General features: G+C 45.8%; 1 protein-coding gene and 1 long non-coding RNA gene across 2 annotated transcripts; both read right to left on the bottom strand.

Annotated features, from left to right (window-relative positions):
- Positions 1–7,593: 7,593 nt before the first annotated feature.
- LOC124686641 (biogenesis of lysosome-related organelles complex 1 subunit 2-like) lies at positions 7,594–9,770 on the bottom strand. The gene is made up of 2 exons (XM_047220549.1): positions 9,657–9,770; positions 7,594–8,019 (listed from the first exon to the last, which is right to left on the bottom strand). Exons 1-2 carry the CDS (start codon positions 9,768–9,770, stop codon positions 7,750–7,752), a joined length of 384 nt encoding a protein of 127 aa, XP_047076505.1. The 3' UTR covers positions 7,594–7,749.
- Positions 9,771–13,995: 4,225 nt separating this feature from the next.
- Positions 13,996–16,884, bottom strand: LOC124686642. Its single transcript, XR_006997892.1, has 3 exons — positions 16,680–16,884; positions 16,550–16,600; positions 13,996–14,223 (listed from the first exon to the last, which is right to left on the bottom strand). It is a non-coding gene; the product is annotated as an uncharacterized LOC124686642 (long non-coding RNA).
- Between the last annotated feature and the right edge of the window lie 1,051 nt (positions 16,885–17,935).

Below are 17,935 nucleotides of genomic sequence, written 5' to 3' on the forward strand. Positions count from 1 at the left end.
TGTGCTAGAGCTTTGATTTTGAAAACATGAAACAATTTTGTCAACGGTAGTAATAAAGCATATGCATCATGTAAATTATATCTTATAAGTTGCAAGCCTCATGCATAGTGTACTAATAGTGCCCGCACCTTGTCCTAATTAGCTTGGACTACCCGGATTATCACCGCAATACATATGCTTTAACCAAGTTTCACAAAGGGGTACCTCTATGCCGCCTGTACAAAGGTCTAAGGAGAAAGCTCGCATTTGGATTTCTCGCTTTTGATTATTCTCAACTTAGACATCCATACCGGGACAACATAGACAACAGATAATGGACTCCTCTTTTAATGCTTTAAGCATTTGACAACAATTAATTCTTTTCTCATTAGAGATTTGAGGATATTTGTCCAAAACTGAAACTTCCACCATGAATCATGGCTTTAGTTAGCGGCCCAATGTTCTTCTCTCACAATATGCATGCTCAAACCATTCAACTCAGTGTAGATCGCCCTTACTTCAGACAAGACGAACATGCATAGCAACTCACATGAAATTCAACAATGAGTTGATGGCGTTCCCCAGATAAACATGGTTATCGCACAACAAGCAACTTAATAAGAGATAAAGTGCATAAGTACATATTCAATACCACAATAGTTTTTAAGCTATTTGTCCCATGAGCTATATATTGCAAAGGTGAATGATGGAATTTTAAAGGTAGCACTCAAGCAATTTACTTTGGAATGGCGGATAAATACCATGTAGTAGGTTGGTATGGTGGACACAAATGGCATAGTGGTTGGCTCAAGTATTTTGGATGCATGAGAAGTATTCCCTCTCGATACAAGGTTTAGGCTAGCAAGGTTATTTGAAACAAACACAAGGATGAACGGTACAGCAAAACTCACATAAAAGACATATGGTAAACATTATAAGACTCCATACCGTCTTCCTTGTTGTTCAAAACTCAATACTAGATGTTATCTAGACTCTAGAGAAACCAAATATGCAAACCAAATTAGCAAGCTCTAAGTATTTCTTCATTAATGGGTGCAAAGTATATGATGCAAGAGCTTAAACATGAGCACAACAATTGCCAAGTATCAAATTATCCAAGACATTTTAGAGTTACTACATGTAGCATTTTCCAATTCCAACCATATAACAATTTAACGAAGAAGAAACTTCGCCATGAATACTATGAGTAGAACCTAAGGACATATTTGTCCATATGCAACAGCGGAGCGTGTCTCTCTCCCATAAAGTGAATGCTAGGATCCATTTTATTCAAACAAAACAAAAACAAAAACAAACCGACGCTCCAAGCAAAGTACATAAGATGTGGCCGAATAAAAATATAGTTTCAGGGGAGGAACCCGATAATGTTGTCGATGAAGAAGGGGATGCCTTGGGCATCCCCAAGCTTAGACGCTTGAGTCTTCTTAATATATGCAGGGGTGAACCACCGGGGCATCCCCAAGCTTAGAGCTTTCACTCTCCTTGATCATATTGCATCATACTCCTCTCTTGATCCTTGAAAACTTCCTCCACACCAAACTCGAAACAACTCATTAGAGGGTTAGTGCATAATAAAAATTCACATGTTCAGAGGTGACACAATCATTCTTAACACTTCTGGACATTGCATAAAGCTACTGGACATTAATGGATCAAAGAAATTCATCCAACATAGCAAAAGAGGCAATGCGAAATAAAAGACAGAATCTGTCAAAACAGAACAGTCCGTAAAGATGGATTTTATTAGGCCACCAGACTTGCTCAAACGAAAATGCTCAAATTGAATGAAAGTTGCGTACATATCTGAGGATCACTCACGTAAATTGGCATAATTTTCTGAGTTACCTGCAGAGAATTAGACCCAGATTCGTGACAGCAAAGAAATCTGGAACTGCGCAGTAATCCAAATCTAGTACTTACTTTTCTATCAACGGCTTAACTTGGCACAACAAAACTCAAAACTAAGATAAGGAGAGGTTGCTACAGTAGTAAACAACTTCCAAGACACAAAATAAAAACAAAGTACTGTAGGTAAAAACATGGGTTGTCTCCCATAAGCGCTTTTCTTTAACTCCTTTCAGCTAGGCGCAGAAAGTGTATCTCAAGTATTATCGAAGGGTGGTACTTCTACAGCGGGGTGTGGGCTCTTCTCAACCAGGCATATTATATTAGATACATAAGTTTTAGCATCTCCCTTTTCATTAGTCTTAGGCGTGCTACTCTCATCAAACAAATTTTCAGGAACAAGCCAAGCATAATTATTTTCTAGTGCATCATTCATAGCTAGGAGCTTGCATGGTATTGGTGCTTTGATCTCCCCACCATCATCAATATTATTAGTGTATCTTATTCTATCCATATCCATCTTTTCAAGGAGACTAGCAAAATTAGTAGGAGAACCAAGCATATTAAATTTAGCAAAGACCTTTCTAGCTTCTCTTGCTAGACCACCAAATTCTCTAAGAAGGGTTTCTAAAACAAAATCTTTCTTTTCCCCTTCTTCCATATCACCAAGTGTGAAAAACATGTGTTGGATTATAGGATTGAGATTAACAAATTTGGTTTCCAACAAGCGAACTAAATGTGCAGCAGCAATTTCATAAGTAGGCGCAAGGTCTACCAAGTGTCTATCTTCAAAATTTTCAATGGTACTAACATGGTTGAAGAATTCTTCAATGTTATTTCTCCCAACTATAGACCCACGTCCTACCGGTATGTTCTTTGTGGTAAAATTAAAAGGAAACATGATGAAATAAGTAAAGTAAATGCTAGTAACTAATTTTTTGTGTTTTCAATATAGCAAACAAGATAACAAATAAAGTAAAACTAGCAACTAATTTTTTTGTATTTTGATTTAGTGCAGCAAACAAAGTAGTAAATAAAATAAAGCAAGACAAAAACAAAGTAAAGAGATTGAGAAGTGGAGACTCCCCTTGCGGCGTGTCTTGATCTCCCCGGCAACGGCGCCAGAAAATATGCTTGATGGCGTGTATTTCACACGTTCGTTGGGCAACCCCAAGAGGAAGGTATGATGAGCACAGCAGCAAGTTTTCCCTCAGAAAGAAACCAAGGTTTATCGAACCAGGAGGAGCCAAGAAGCACGTTGAAGGTTGATGGCGGCGGGATGTAGTGCGGCGCAACACCGGAGATTCCGGCGCCAACGTGGAACCTGCACAACACAACCAAAGTACTTTGCCCCAACGAAACAGTGAGGTTGTCAATCTCACCGGCTTGCTGTAACAAAGGATTAACCGTATTGTGTGGAAGATGATTGTTTGCAGAGAAAACGAGTAAAAACAAGTATTGCGATAGATTGTATTTCGAGTAAAGAGAATTGGACCGGGGTCCACGAGTTCACTAGAGGTGTCTCTCCCATAAGACGAACAACATGTTGGGTGAACAAATTACGAGTTGGGCAATTGACAAATAAAGAGAGCATGACAATGCACATACATATCATGATGAATATAGTGAGATTTAATTGGGCATTACGACAAAGTACATAGACCGCCATCCAACCGCATCTATGCCTAAAAAGTCCACCTTCAGGTTATCATCCGAACCCCCTCCAGTATTAAGTTGCAAAGCAACGAGACAATTGCATTAAGTATGGTGCGTAATGTAACTAGTGACTACATCCTTGAACATAGCACTAATGTTTTATCCCTAGTGGCAACAAGCACAACACAACCTTAGAACTTTCTCGTCACTCGTCCCAGGTGTCAATGCGAGCATGAACCCACTATCGAGCATAAGTACTCCCTCTTGGAGTTAAAAGCATCTACTTGGCCAGAGCATCTACTAGTAACGGAGAGCATGCAAGATCATAAACAACACATAAGCATAACTTTGATAATCAACATAACAAGTATTCTCTATTCATCGGATCCCAACAAACGCAACATATAGAATTACATATAGATGATCTTGATCATGATAGGCAGCTCACAAGATCCGACAATGATAGCACAATGGGGAGAAGACAACCATCTAGCTACTGCTATGGACCCATAGTCCAGGGGTAGACTACTCACTCATCACTCCGGAGGCGACCATGGCGGTGTAGAGTCCTCCGGGAGATGATTCCCCTCTCCGGCAGGGTGCCGGAGGCGATCTCCAGGATCCCCCGAGATGGGATCGGCGGCGACGGCGTCTCGTAAGGTTTTCCGTATCGTGGCTCTCGGATGCGGAAGTTTCGTCACGGAGGCTTTAAGTAGGCGGAAGGGCAAGTCGAGAGGGGGCACGGGGGCCCCGGATGACAGGGCGGCGCGGCCAAGGGGGGGGCGCCGCCCTAGGGTTTGGCTCCCCGTGGCCCCACTTCGTTTCGTCTTCGGACTTCCGGAAGCTTCGTGAGAAAATAGGCCTCCGGGCTTTTATTTCGTCCAATTCCGAGAATATTTCTTTACTAGGATTTCGAAACCAAAAACAGCAGAAAACAAGCAATCGGCACTTCGGCATCTTGTTAATAGGTTAGTTCCAGAAAATGCACGAATATGACATAAAGTGTGCATAAAACATGTAGATAACATCAATAATGTGGCATGGAACACAAGAAATTATCGATACGTTGGAGACGTATCACCTGTCTTGTAAATATTTTCAAGCTATTATATGCACTATACTTATATAATGTATGGATAGGAAAGTCAAAATAAGCCGTATAGTTTAATATTGAGAGAATACATATGCAATGACTCTCACTAGGTCTTTACCAACAAACATCACCAACAAGCAAACCACTCCTATATTTAGCACCATAGGAGATATCTAAATCTAATTGTTCGAACCAAAACAATAAATACAACCCCCGCTTGTATGTGTCATATCTAGACAGAGTTGAGTAACCTTTTTCCAAACGGAGAGAGTATGTTGGTTCCATTCATGCCAACCATACTAAAAGGACCATCTCTCTTTCAACCAAAAAAGAAAAACAAAGACAACAAAGAAATGAGCAGCAGAGGAAGGCCGACACAATCCGATAACGCAATTATGGAAAGGTCGAGGGGCCAATCCAGCAACAACCTCAGAGGAGATGCGCTGGATAGGATGGCGAAGGCAGCTTCGAGCCATGGCCTGTGGTGGGGACGCCATTATTTCCGGCCAGGGAGATGCCTACCTTCGCACACCACTAAACCGTAACCCACCGTCAACTGGATTCTCGCTCTCCCTCTGACGAACGGGGCCAAGATTGTGCATGGTCACACAGTCAGGGTTGTTAAGGGCACAGAGTATATGGGAGTTGACTTAACGAACAACATTAGTTTTCCACCAAAACTAAAGTACAGTAGTACAGTACATGGGTCGTTTTCGTGCTGTTATTTATAACTTGTCCAACGGGCAAGTGTCGTTGTACAAGAAAGGTCTCGTCTGTTTGTGAAGAAGCTGATGTAGCATTTGCTTAATTTAGTACATTTCGTCTTACATTTGAGCAGACGAGACGAGGCCAAATCAACGAAAATGAGAGCTTTCTCGCCCCAAATGGGTCCCTGGCTCAGATGTCTTCCTCTCAGAGCATCTCCACCGGTAGCCTCCTAATAGACGCCGACAGGGGTGCCCGGCACCTTCGTCTGGGGGCACTAACACTGCATCCTCTATTTGGGGGAGTTGTTTCCACTCCGGCGCTCCCAAACAGGCCGTCCCGATAGAAGTTTTTTTACACAAACTATTATACTTAAAATTTCATTTTAATGTCATTCAGGATCGAGGAATGAATAATATTTTCGGGTAAATCCGAGTAAAACATTATTCACTCCTCAACCCCGGATGACATATGAAATCTGCTTCATCTCTAGACTACTACCTACTGACCACTTGGCTCTATGGAGGTGGAGCTGCTCTCTTCGGTGGTCTCTCCTCTGCTCTCTCCGCTGCTCCTCCGTCGATAATCCATGCTCTCTCCGCCACAAACGTCAAGTAGGCGGCTCTATTCGCGGCCACCGCCTAATGACGCAGCTGCCGCTCCAGATCCTCCCGCCGTCGATGGTGATCCAACTCCTGCCTCTGTAGGTGGAGCTGCAACTCCGCCAAACGCCGCCGCTCGCAGACTTCCTCCTGAATCTGCGTCTCCTCCCGCTGCGACCGCCGCAGCAAAAGGTCCTCCCACCCCTTCTGCCGTCGCGCCTCCCACCGGCGCTCGCTCGCCGCCTCCCGCCGCCGCCGCGCCTCCAGTAACTCCGCATCCTCCCGCCGCCGCCGCTCCGACTCCTCCCGTTGCCGCGCCACCTCCTGCCCGCGCCACCCGCCGCCGTCGCGCCTCCTCGGTCACCCGCAGCCGCCTCTAAGCCTCCTGGCCCTGCCGCTCATCCCCGACGTGGGCATCCACGGTCGCCGCTAGTGCCGCCTCCTCCCACGCCTCGTACTCTACGAGTTACGGGTCTGCTTCCACGACTTCTACGGCCGCCTCTAGCGCCACTCGTCCCACGAATCGAACATTGTGCTATTTTTCTAGGGTTTTTGCACTATAGAGGCAAGGGAGGAGGGATTATATGGACCGCCGGCGAGGCGGGAAACCTCCCGCGCAGTGTCGCGGCGGGAGAATTTCCCGCGCAGCGTTGTGGCGGGAGCGTCGTGGCGGTAAAATATCCCGCGCGGCGCCCTGGCGTCATTGACAGGCGGCTCCCACGCCCAAAATTTTCAGCCTCGCGAGGCGCCGGCGCGCCCGATTCGCGCCCTTGGCGAAGGGGCCGGCACGGGGTTGCCGGCGATTATATTGGGCTCCAAAATTGGCCAGCGCCGTTTGGAGGGCGCGGTGCGAGCCCATTTTCGCTCTCGGCCCCCAAAAAGCTATCGGGGCCGTTATCGGGGACGCCGGTGGAGATGCTCTCACGGGTGCTGACGATAAGGGGATTTGGCTATGGTTCGTGTTGTTTTGTTCTATCCAATCCTGGCCATCGTTTTGTAATTAGCAGTGTATAAATATACTCGGTTAGAGTGGAGTAAGTAAACTCCTGTTGGAAGTGGACGGCAAAAGGTTGCTTCCTCTGATTGGTTCGAGGCTTTGACTAGTTGAATCTACGGCATGATCGCTACACAATTGGAAAATTGTAAATCAAACTACTGAAAGATAGTAGGAGGAGTACTAACGGAAAGATTTGGCCACTTCTTTCAATGATAACCCTACTTATACACAAAGTGGGAGTTCAAGGCTGCTTACAACGTCCACAAGGACAAAACGTGCAAGTGAAAGGCGGTCGCAAACTGCAATGATAATGGTGCCAAGTTGCATGTGAAAACGCTCCGGATCAAGAAAAATTCAATGGCAGAGGCTTCAGCTCCACTGTCACCACATGCCATTTGACCACCCCGTACGATCTGTTCCAAGAATTGAAAATTTGCGGGAATCTTTGTAGGATGTGCACCGGAGAATGACACGCCTGTCCAACTATCAGAGCTGCACAGCGGAGGCCGATCCATTGCACAATAGTTTAGGGCGGATTGCATGATTAGGGCCTGCAAGTATAAATCAGATCCATTAGTTTCCTGACATTCATCTCAGGAAGGACATGTGGGAAAATAATCTAATAGTGCTGTCTATTTTTCATTGTGGTAGCAACAATACCTGAAAGTAACCGAATTGCCAAAGCAACACACAACTTGGCTATTCAATTCCACTACAACAATTACAACAATGGTGGAAACATTAGGACTACAGTGTGAGCATTCCATGCACATGTATCTGATTACTACAGATATGCTCAATTATTGTTCCAAAAAGAAAACAAAAAGATTTACAACATGCTTCTAGATGAATCATTGCGTAGGAGCAATGTGATAAGCAGACTTCACTTTCTTTTCCAACACGGAAACATACTTATCGAGCATGGACACCACCGCCTCAAACTCGGTCACCTGATGGTCTATCGCGTCAATCTGGGATGTATATTCTTCAAACCCTTGGTTTTTCTCATTCAGTTGCTCCACGAAGACTCTCAGACCAGATGCAACATCTCCATAGCTATTGTATTCCTCTGCCACACGTTGATTCATCTTTTCGAGTAGTGATAGCTGGCTGTTAGTTCCCTGAAAACAATGCGAGCGACGTCTTAAAAGAAAAAACAACTGCTAACAAAAATCAAATGTTGATCAGTAACCCCTACAGTAAGCATTAGCGAGGTAGAGCTAACCTTTCAGAAAATTAAACCTGCAATGTATTAATACTTAAGATTCAGATTAAGTAGAAGTTAATCGTCTCTTGACTTTTGCACAACGTAAATGGTTTGGTGAAGTTATTATCTACAGTATGTTTCATTACTTTTAGCTACCACAGCCCCTTTCTGCCAAAACTCAAAGTACAGCATTTATTATTCAAATCATGATAACACTTTGTTGCCAAATCCAAATGTGAAATAATCCATTTACTTCAGAGGTACAGTACCAAAAAGCTGCATGGTACGCCACATAGCACAAAACAGCACACCACCAGGTGAATCGCCTCCATTTTATGGAAAGGTCACTTAATGTCATTGATCTTATTTTTCTTCTTTTGATCCACTATATAAAAGAAGAGCAAAGCAAATGCTATGTGGCTTATGAGGCCAATTTGAATACATGTACTACTTGCACAGCCATACCATTGACATGTTAAATGAAACCGCATCTATTTCTTTAGATCTGGGACCTTTGGGGGTGTGAATCCGTATACAAAGTCAGATCTTCGGTAAGTATTTGTAGTGTCCAGAAATGAAAATGGGCCTATCTCCAGGGTTTTCCGTTGATGCTTAGATGACCTTTCTCTTTGGACTCATCGATGCTCCAACGTTCGTAGCAGGGCTCTTCTTCAGGGTTTGGGCGGTCATGTTTGTTTACCTTGCATCCCCGGTATAAATTTTTGTACAGGTCCTATTGTAATATTTAGGTATTTCGTCAGTGTTTTCTTATGACTAGCAGCTTTGTTTTCGGTCTTTTCTCGATTGTTTCTTTTTTTAACTGTAGCTCTCTCCTTTTCTTTTATTGTTGGCTCTTAAACTTGTAGAGAACTTTGTCTCCCATTGTGGTTTTTGAAAAAATGGTTCAGTCTGTCTTTTAGCCTACCGTAGATTCCTCAAAAAAAAATATTAAGTTCCAAGCTACAATACATTATGCATTTTTAGAACTGAAGAAGTATTCAGTCTCTCAAAAAGCAAAGAAACCAAGTACAGACCACATAGCTTAGGCTCGAAATGCTGAACACAGAACCAGTTGAAATCATCATATAGCCAACCAAATATTGCACCTTCAAGCATTAATGAGAAATAATTCTGAAGTGTTGCATAGCTATTATTGGTGCCAAAAGAATGGGGGGATTCATCTAGGGCTACAAATTCACTGACAGAAAAGCCACTTTAACACTACCTGATTAGTGATTGCTCGCCTTCAATGGCTACCTGTTCAGACAATCGTTAACGAATCCCCATGATCATATCAAATCCAGAAAATACCTAGATAATCCGTGCACCAACCACCAATCAGACTACGAAACCTGAACGAACCAACAACGAAGGGTTCTACACTATGGTTATGGCATGGTTCTATCGCGTTGGCTGGTCAGATCAGCAGCAGGGAATTGGCCATGAGCATCTCTGGATCGAATTTGCTCGTCTTCTAAGTTGAATCCTGCAAACTACAGCCGCAACCGGCGAACTATGTGCCGGAAAACGGAGTGGGGGCGGCGAACGGACCTGGAGCTCGCCGCGGACCATGAGGGAGACGTTGGTGAAGAGCTCGGCCAGCGAATCCGCGAGCTCATCTCTCTTCCCCGTCGCCGCCACCGCCTCCTTCGCCGGGGTCGCCATCGCCGACGCTTCCTCCAGCGCCGTAGGCCGTCTTGCAGGGGAACCTGGCTTGGGCTTGTCCGTTTGTGGACTTGGTTTTTTTGTGGATTTCTGTTTGGAGGTTAAGCTTGCTGGGCCGCACAACGCGAGCGCAATCTCAAGGCCAGGGCATGTTTAAGGGTTGCTTGCAATTTCTGCATGGCTAGGGTTAAAAATGAAACGAAAACAAATGGAAACATGCTTTATCATTTTTATTTTCCTATATCTTTTCGGAATCGAAAATAAAATCGGAAACCTCAGAAACGAATATGAAAACGGAAATTATTGAATATGAATACGGAACAGATACGTAGAGGATACGTTACGAAAATGAATATTTGCCACAACACAATGCGGTATGATATCTTGGTTTGTAGACCGAAAGACACACATAAAAAAAAAGACAATAGCACAAGATATAACACTTAACTTCGACAAGCGGCAATTCACATAAAGTAATACACATAGTTTAACGGCTGCATGCACACGCAATTATACAGAGTGATTAGGGTTAGAGTAATTAATGGACTTGACACGTGGCCAAGCTTGGTTTCATGTGTAAATGTAGGCCTACTAAATGCACGGACCTCTATAGGTTATATTTTCAGAAACTTTCCGTATTTATTTTTCCGGAATTTCCTTTGCCGTTTCTGTTTCCTCGGAAAGGGCTCCCTCGTTTTCTTTTTCGTTTCCATTTATGCTTTTGCCGTTTCCGTTTCTTTTCCTCAAAATGCCCCTTCCTTTTTCATATTTGGCCCTCAATTTTCTTTTTCTTCGAAAACGGACGGAAAGTCTCGCTTTTGTTTTCAACCCTAATTCTGGCATAAACTGAGCCATTTTCTGAGTTCTGGCATAAACTGAAGTCTACTAGGGCGCGTTGGTTGCCTAGGCCGATTTCATGCATCACTGGCGTAGGAAGAGGGAGGTATTGCGCGTTCAAGACGGGCCATGGGCCATAAAAGCGACTTTGTTTGGTGGCCTGCACGGCGATTTTTCGGCCCCGTGGAGATTTGGACTCTGGCCGTTTGGTAGGTTGGTTTTAAGGCCTTGTAGCAGCCAGAACGGCACCCCTGCTATTTGCAACCCATAATCCGGTTCTGGTAACCTCTTCCCTTCAGTGGTGAGGTTACCAGCGATCAACAGCACAAGTAAGAACAAATAAGAACACAATCATAGACGATAGATAACTTAGTAGTGATCATAGACGACACAAGTTCACGGCACAACATTTTGCAGACACGATCATAGTTCTGGAGATGGCAGACAGGATCATAGTTCAACACACTAGACACGAGCAGCAACTAGACACGACATGGCACCAGGTTAGCTTCAGACATGGTGCTCGGAGACGACGCATCTAGTGTCATCGCCATGGTACGGGCACCTCGTCACCACCTCAGTGCAGGTGTGGTCGAAGATGACCACACTATACTCCAAGGAGGACACTCTTCTGAAGGTGACGAACTGGCCTACCTTGAGCTGATGGGCGACGGCGAAGGCCGACCATCCCTGGTCGATGAATGTGTCATCGCCTTCTCTCCTCGTAGTCATCCTCAAGTTGCATACGGTGTTGGTGGTGACGATTATGTTGGAAGGGATTTCTCCGAACCACTTGACGAAAGCTTTAGGGATAATGATGCGACCAAAGGTGGGCTTGAAGATGATTTTCAGTAAGTGGTCCGGCCCTGGCTCGTCGTGGAAGTGGCCGACCTTAGCCGGCCTTCCATGACGGTTCTTCGCCGGTCCCTCGCCGGGAACCTCGGCAGGTGACCCAAGCATGATCTTCTCAGTCTGCCAGAAGAAAACAAGCAATTAGAGGTGTGCGTGCTCACAAGTGGCGTAGATGAAAACGGACATTGATAACATTAGTAAGGCCTCATACAGTTGCTCACACGGCAGGCATAGGGAGTGGCCACAAACTAAGTGTAGTGTGCTACGACAGTGGCACACATGACTAAGTTTGAGGCCACCACCTAGCCTACCATTGTTCCTTTGTTGAATTATTGGCCAATGCAGTACACATACCAAAACGAGACCTCATATGTAGGATCACACGGTAAGCAGATGGACTGTCCCCAAACTAAGTCTAGTGTGCCAGTAATACGGCACACATGACTAAGTTTGAGGGCAGCACCATGCATGTCGTTGTGCCATAGTTGAATCATTGGCCAATGCAGAACTCAAGAAGCATAAACATGCAAAGCAGGGTATCAAAGGCATCATACAATGAGGACATATGTAGGAGATGTTTGAACAGAACCAATAGCTTGGTCATGTTAAGTCATGCCATAGGTTCTGATCAATCATCTCCTCATACTATGATTACAGGGTATAATCATTGGCCTAGTTCAATCAAGAAACAACACAATTGGCACTTCAAATTGAGTACATTACGAGTGGTACTTAGGGTACATTACAAATTGTACTTAGGCCACATTACAAATTCTCATACAATAGGTCTACATCACATTCATCACATCTCACAAGTGGCCTTGATCCTCTTGAGCTTGTCCTTGATTGCAAAGTTCACTTGAAGCAGATCGTATATGTCATACTCTAGCTTTCTCTTCTCAGCCTCCAAAGCCTATTTTTCTGCCTCCCATTCCTGTTTCTTAGCCCTCATCATTTGTGCTTGTGTTCTCTGCATATTCTTGAGCATTGCAACTTCCTTCTTCAAGTCCTCCCACTCCTCTTGCGTCTGAACAAACTAGCGCGACTCTGCTCAACTTTTCGCACAACAATGACAACATGGTAAACCCGAACACAAAAAGACCTTCGCCTCTATGCATGCACGGTAAGTTCTGCCAGTTTCAGCAATCCAAAGGCCGGTCTAGGAAGGATCTACCGCAATCCGACACTATAGTAGCAGATCTAAGCAAATCGAGACCGTGAAATGCAAGAACTGGACAAGAACTGCAAGAAATAGGGACGAACACCTTGCAAAACGTCAATCCGACCGCTATCGTAATGGAAACCCTAGCAGATCTAATGTGCATGTCGTCGGAAAATGCCCGAAAATGGCATGTTTCAACAGAACGAGTACGAAGGTGAGAAGGAGGGGTCGTTACCGCCATTCTTCCGGCAGAGGACGAGCTCGAGGTCGCGGGCGAAGACGAGATGCCGATGAGGTCTGCGGAGCAGATTGCGGCCGATGTCGAGGTCCTCGTCGCCGACGTCTCCTCCTCCGGTAGCGGTGCTCCTCCCTGCGTCGGTGCGGCGGATTGGTCGGCGGGAGGAGAACCGCCGGGTGATGTGACAGTTTGGGGGAGGTGAGACTGCGGTCGCGAGTGAGAGGAAGGAGAGGGGAGCGGTGAGGCTAATTATGGCGCGTGTTCCCGAAGGGACGCGGCGTCTCCGCCTCCCTACGAAGGTGAGGAGGGGTCGTTACCGCCATTCTTCCGGCACAGGACGAGCTCGAGGTCGCGGGCGAAGACGAGATGCCGATGAGGTCTGCGGAGCAGATTGCGGCCGATGTCGAGGTCCTCGTCGCCGACGTCTCCTCCTCCGGTAGCGGTGCTCCTCCCTGCGTAGGTGCGGCGGATTGGTCAGCGGGAGGGGAACCGCCGGGTGATGTGACAGTTTAGGGGAGGTGAGACTGCGGTCGCGAGTGAGAGGAAGGAGAGGGGAGCGGTGAGGCTAATTATGGCGCGTGTTCCCGAAGGGACGCGACGTCTCCACCTCCCTTCCCCACGAGTGCAGCCTTCTGGCCGCAACGGACCTGGCCCCGGAGAAACTGCCATTCCGGGCGTTCCTCAAGGGCCTGTCCTAGGGGTGCTTTGAGAACCGGTTAATGCGAGAACGCCGCTTGACCCAGGCATCCAAACGGGCCGAAAATTGCTCCCCCATGCGAGCCAAGGGGGATGCATGCTACCAAACGCGCCCCTACTGTATTTGGTTAACTGCTTTAGACTTTGGCTATAGCAAAACCTGTGTTTGGTCGTGTGAAGACTTGCAGTTAAATCTGGAACTGGATCGGCGTCCAAATTCAAAAAACGCACATGTCCAACTAGTACCCACCTAAGCTAGTTCATTCCATCTCCAGTCCACGCTGAGCTTTGAAGTATCCAAATCCGTCCAAACCCAAGTTGTTGTAGTACTGGACATCCAAGGTCTTGCGACGGCAAGCCGCAGGATGTTAAAGCTCAATCGCTAGCATGTGAAAGCTTAACCGCTAGCATATCTGGAGCATCAACCAGGGATCGGTAGATGGAACATAACAAAACAAGAACTTTTCAACTGAACTCAAGTCTATAGATTACACTGCATACGGACATACAGATGGTGAGTTTTCGATAAATGGTGACTCAAGTTACATGATAATACTGGACTATAATTTTCTGTCCAGCCATCATCTAAACACCAGTGAGAAATGACATGCAGGCTATCAGCAAATGCACCATTATGGTTGAAATTCCCAAACACCATCTTTGCTCTCCTGCAGTTTCAGAAAACTAGCTATAAGTTAGTGAATTAATAAGCCTCTGCCTCTGTTGCCAAGCAGAAGGAGAGGCATCAAACAAATAAGCTGAAATATTATGATCATGTAAATCATGGAATTTGAGGGATTCCCACCCCACATGTTGCGCCCCATTGGCGGCCCGGGGGGCGAAACCCTAGCTGCCGCTAGGCCCTCCCCTGCTCGCCTCCCCTGCCGCCGCTGCCGCCAACTCCTGTTGCGGTGGCGGCAGGCCCTGTTCCTGAAGAGACGGGGTCCTCCGGCTGTTTCTTGAGTGGGCGGCGGCCTATGGCGGCTCCTGGCAGCAGCGTCCAGCGTGGCCATGGTGGACGGTGAGGTGGTCGGAGTTGGAGCTGGTTCAACCTGCTGCTCAGCGCTCCTCCAGTTCGTGGTGTTGCAGGATGCTTGCGCAGCGACCCGACGTGGTCTCAGTGGCTGCTGTCGATCAATCTGTAGCGGCTGTGGGTGCTTCTGCTGCTTCCACGCGCTGGTGGCTGCTGTTGGGTGGTTGCTCCTGCCGGCGCGCATGGAGCAGCCATCCGTCTTCTATCTCGTGATGTCTCCGCGTGATGCGGCTGCTGCTCCCAAGATCGAGACTCCCCGAGTTTTGTTGCCTCCAATTCTAAAAATGAAACAGTGTCTAGGAGGAACTAGAAACACTATTGATATAGTAGAAGCGGGACTTGGCGTGACAATTCCAGAATTCGTCCCTGACAGGGATCGAACTCTGGTCGTTAGGGTGCGCCACTGCGACCCTAACCACTAGGCTAAGCCCACGTCGTCATGTTGCCTCCAATTCTGGTTCTCTTGTGGCGAGGCAAGTGATGGCCTCTGCGCAGTGATGGCGTGGTTGCGGCGTCGGGGGTGTGCGGGCCAGTGGCTGCACAGGCTGGCTCTGGCTGGTAGCGTGGGGATAGTGGTCCTTCAGCTTTGGCTGAAAGCAGGGGCGGGCCTAGCTCAAGTCAAGGGTATTGAGTTGAATACCCTTTATTTTTGCCAAAGCATTTATATGCATGTAGTCTATGCTGCTGCCTGCCTGCAGGTATGAAAAACTAGATTCTATTCAAGCATTCAACAAAAGATAAAAGCTAGCTCACATCATCTCCCTCTCCAGGACAACACAGCCAATCTCTACTTCGGTGCCATTAGCCTAAATGTGAAGTCCCGGTCAAAAATAATGTCTTTTAAAGTGTAAGAAATTAGGCTTGGATTTTTTGAATACCCGGGCTTCAAATCCTAGGCCCGCCGCTGGCTGAAAGTCTGCCAGGCCAATGCTGGCCGGCGGTGGTGTCGACTGTGGTTGCTGTTCCACTTCTTGGAGGCGCTGCTGTGGAGTCTCCTCGACCTCTTCCAGCGTCGGCTCAAGCTCTTTGGATGAAAACCTAGACAAGATGGGCCAGGCGACGAGCGTCGTTCTCACGTCGCTTTCCACCTTGGGGGCGTCATCTTGAAGACATTGATCCCATCCGTGCTTCTTGATGGGTTTGACGCACACAACATTGCGGTTGGCAGGTGTCCGACAGGCAATGCAGGGTTTCCACGTGGTGGCTTGCGTGGCAAGGACGATGGTGACAAGTGATGGTTTGGTTGCGGCAAGATCTTGTTAGTCGGCTTCTTGTTTCGGTGTGTCCAACTCGTCTTCCTGCTGGACTTCCCTGTTGTGAAGTCGGAGCTGCTGAATCAGGTGGCGAGTGGCAACGAAGATCTTCATGACCGAACTTGGGGAACAGTAGTCTCTTACGGTAGTATGCACACAGACTAGATATCCAAACACTTAATCTAATGCCGTGTCATCCTTTGACTGCCATGAATGAGTGCCTAGCTATGACTCTGAGTGTGGAACTAAAAGCAACCATGTATAGGCTTTACTGAACACCAAAGATAAGTTTGCTAGTTCCTGATTGTTATTGTCAAGGCTCTGACCCTTATTCAAATGGCAAGACAAAAGGGTGCTGCTACACATATACTCTATGAAGAACCTGCTAGCTAAATCAATACAGATATACTACGTGCTGACCATTGTGAATCACATAGAACTGACCAGCATGTGATCATGTAAGCTTTCAGTCTATCATATTGCCATCTCAACATAGATATAACATGTAGTTTTTCTAGCGTCTGCCCATAAGAACAGTACAAGGAACTTCATACCCACAAGTAGTTTTAGTAATACACAAGAGAGTGGACTGACTTAACAAAGGGACTGATCAGCTTAATAGCATGTGAAAAAGTTGGTTGAGCACAAGTAGCATCTAACAAGTGGAATAAAATGATGATCTAACAAAGAAGTATCTAGAAAACAGACCTGTGTCCTTTTTTTGAGCATAAATCTATGGCTGAAACCCGTGGAGTCAATCTATGAATGAGAAATAGATAACATTAACAACAGCATGTGAAAACCTTAATTCAAAAAAGCCAATATCATCGCTATTTACCATCATCAGTGTCGTCGTCGTCATCGGACAAGTATTCTTTTAGCCAATCTTTTGAGCATATTAGTCCTTCAGCTGTTTCTGGATTTAGAGAACTGCCATGTTTATCAATTATCATGCTGGCTATACTAAATGTTGATTCAGAAGCCACAGATGATAATGGAATAGCCAGAAAGTCCCGAGCCATCTTGGCTAGTACAGGATAATTCTCTGCGTTCCTTTTCCACCACTTCAACACGTCAACAGTTTCACCTTCACTAAGAGGAACCAATGAATCTTCTAGATAAATATCAACCTCTGACCTTCTAGAGTGATTAGGGCGATATTGTTGTTTGAACAAAGCAAATCCCAACTCTAATTTGCGCTTTCCTGTTAGCCTTGAGGGCATATTTGCAGACCCTCCCACCTCATGTGACGAATTAATGTTGCTTCCTTGTGAAGAACTTTGCACCATGCATTTGTAATACTCGTAATATTCTTTAAACCACTTACGAACATCAGCTACTCTCTGTTCAGCCACCTCTTCTCCATATGCTTCGGTCCAACAAAACTTCAGAAGAGCTATTTTGTACCGTGGATTCAATAAGGATGCAACCAGAAGAACTTTGTTAGGTTGATCCCAGTATTTATCAAACTTTGCCTTCATATCTTTGCACAACTCCTTCAAAAAATCATCTGATGTATATTTGTCATCAACGAGTAGTTCTCGAATTCCCCAAATCTCTTCTAAGTATCTATGTGCTGTTGGGAATTTATGCATGGACAAAACCTTTGTTGCATCAGCAAAGTTCTTTAGGAAGTTGCAAACTCTCTCAGCCAGACTCCATTCTTCAACTGTAGGTCCTTGAATGTTTTGAACATCAGCATAGCTAGTGAGGGCCGCCTTAAACTTCAAAGCTTCTTCAAGCATGCTATATGTAGAGTTCCATCTTCTGGGAACATCTAATTTCAATCTTTTCTTAGGTTCATGGCCAGACATTTCTGGAAGTAAGTTAAAAGTCTGCAAGCGAGGTCCGGATGAGTTTACATGTTTAACAACATCCCTTACAGGCTCTGTTGCATCCTTGATAGTATCCATTCCATCTTGGACAACTAAGTTCAAGATGTGTGTTGTGCATTTCACATGGAGATCTTCGCCTCCAAAGGGCTTGTCTGTCCAAAGTTTGGCCTTTAACTTATTCACTGCAGCAGTATTTGATGTGGCATTATCCAGAGTAAAAGCAAAAGCTTTGTTAGACAAGTCCCAATCATAGAGACAA

The sequence above is a fragment of the Lolium rigidum genome, chromosome 2 (assembly GCF_022539505.1).
Source record: "Lolium rigidum isolate FL_2022 chromosome 2, APGP_CSIRO_Lrig_0.1, whole genome shotgun sequence".
In the NCBI taxonomy this organism is placed as follows: Eukaryota; Viridiplantae; Streptophyta; class Magnoliopsida; order Poales; family Poaceae; genus Lolium; species Lolium rigidum.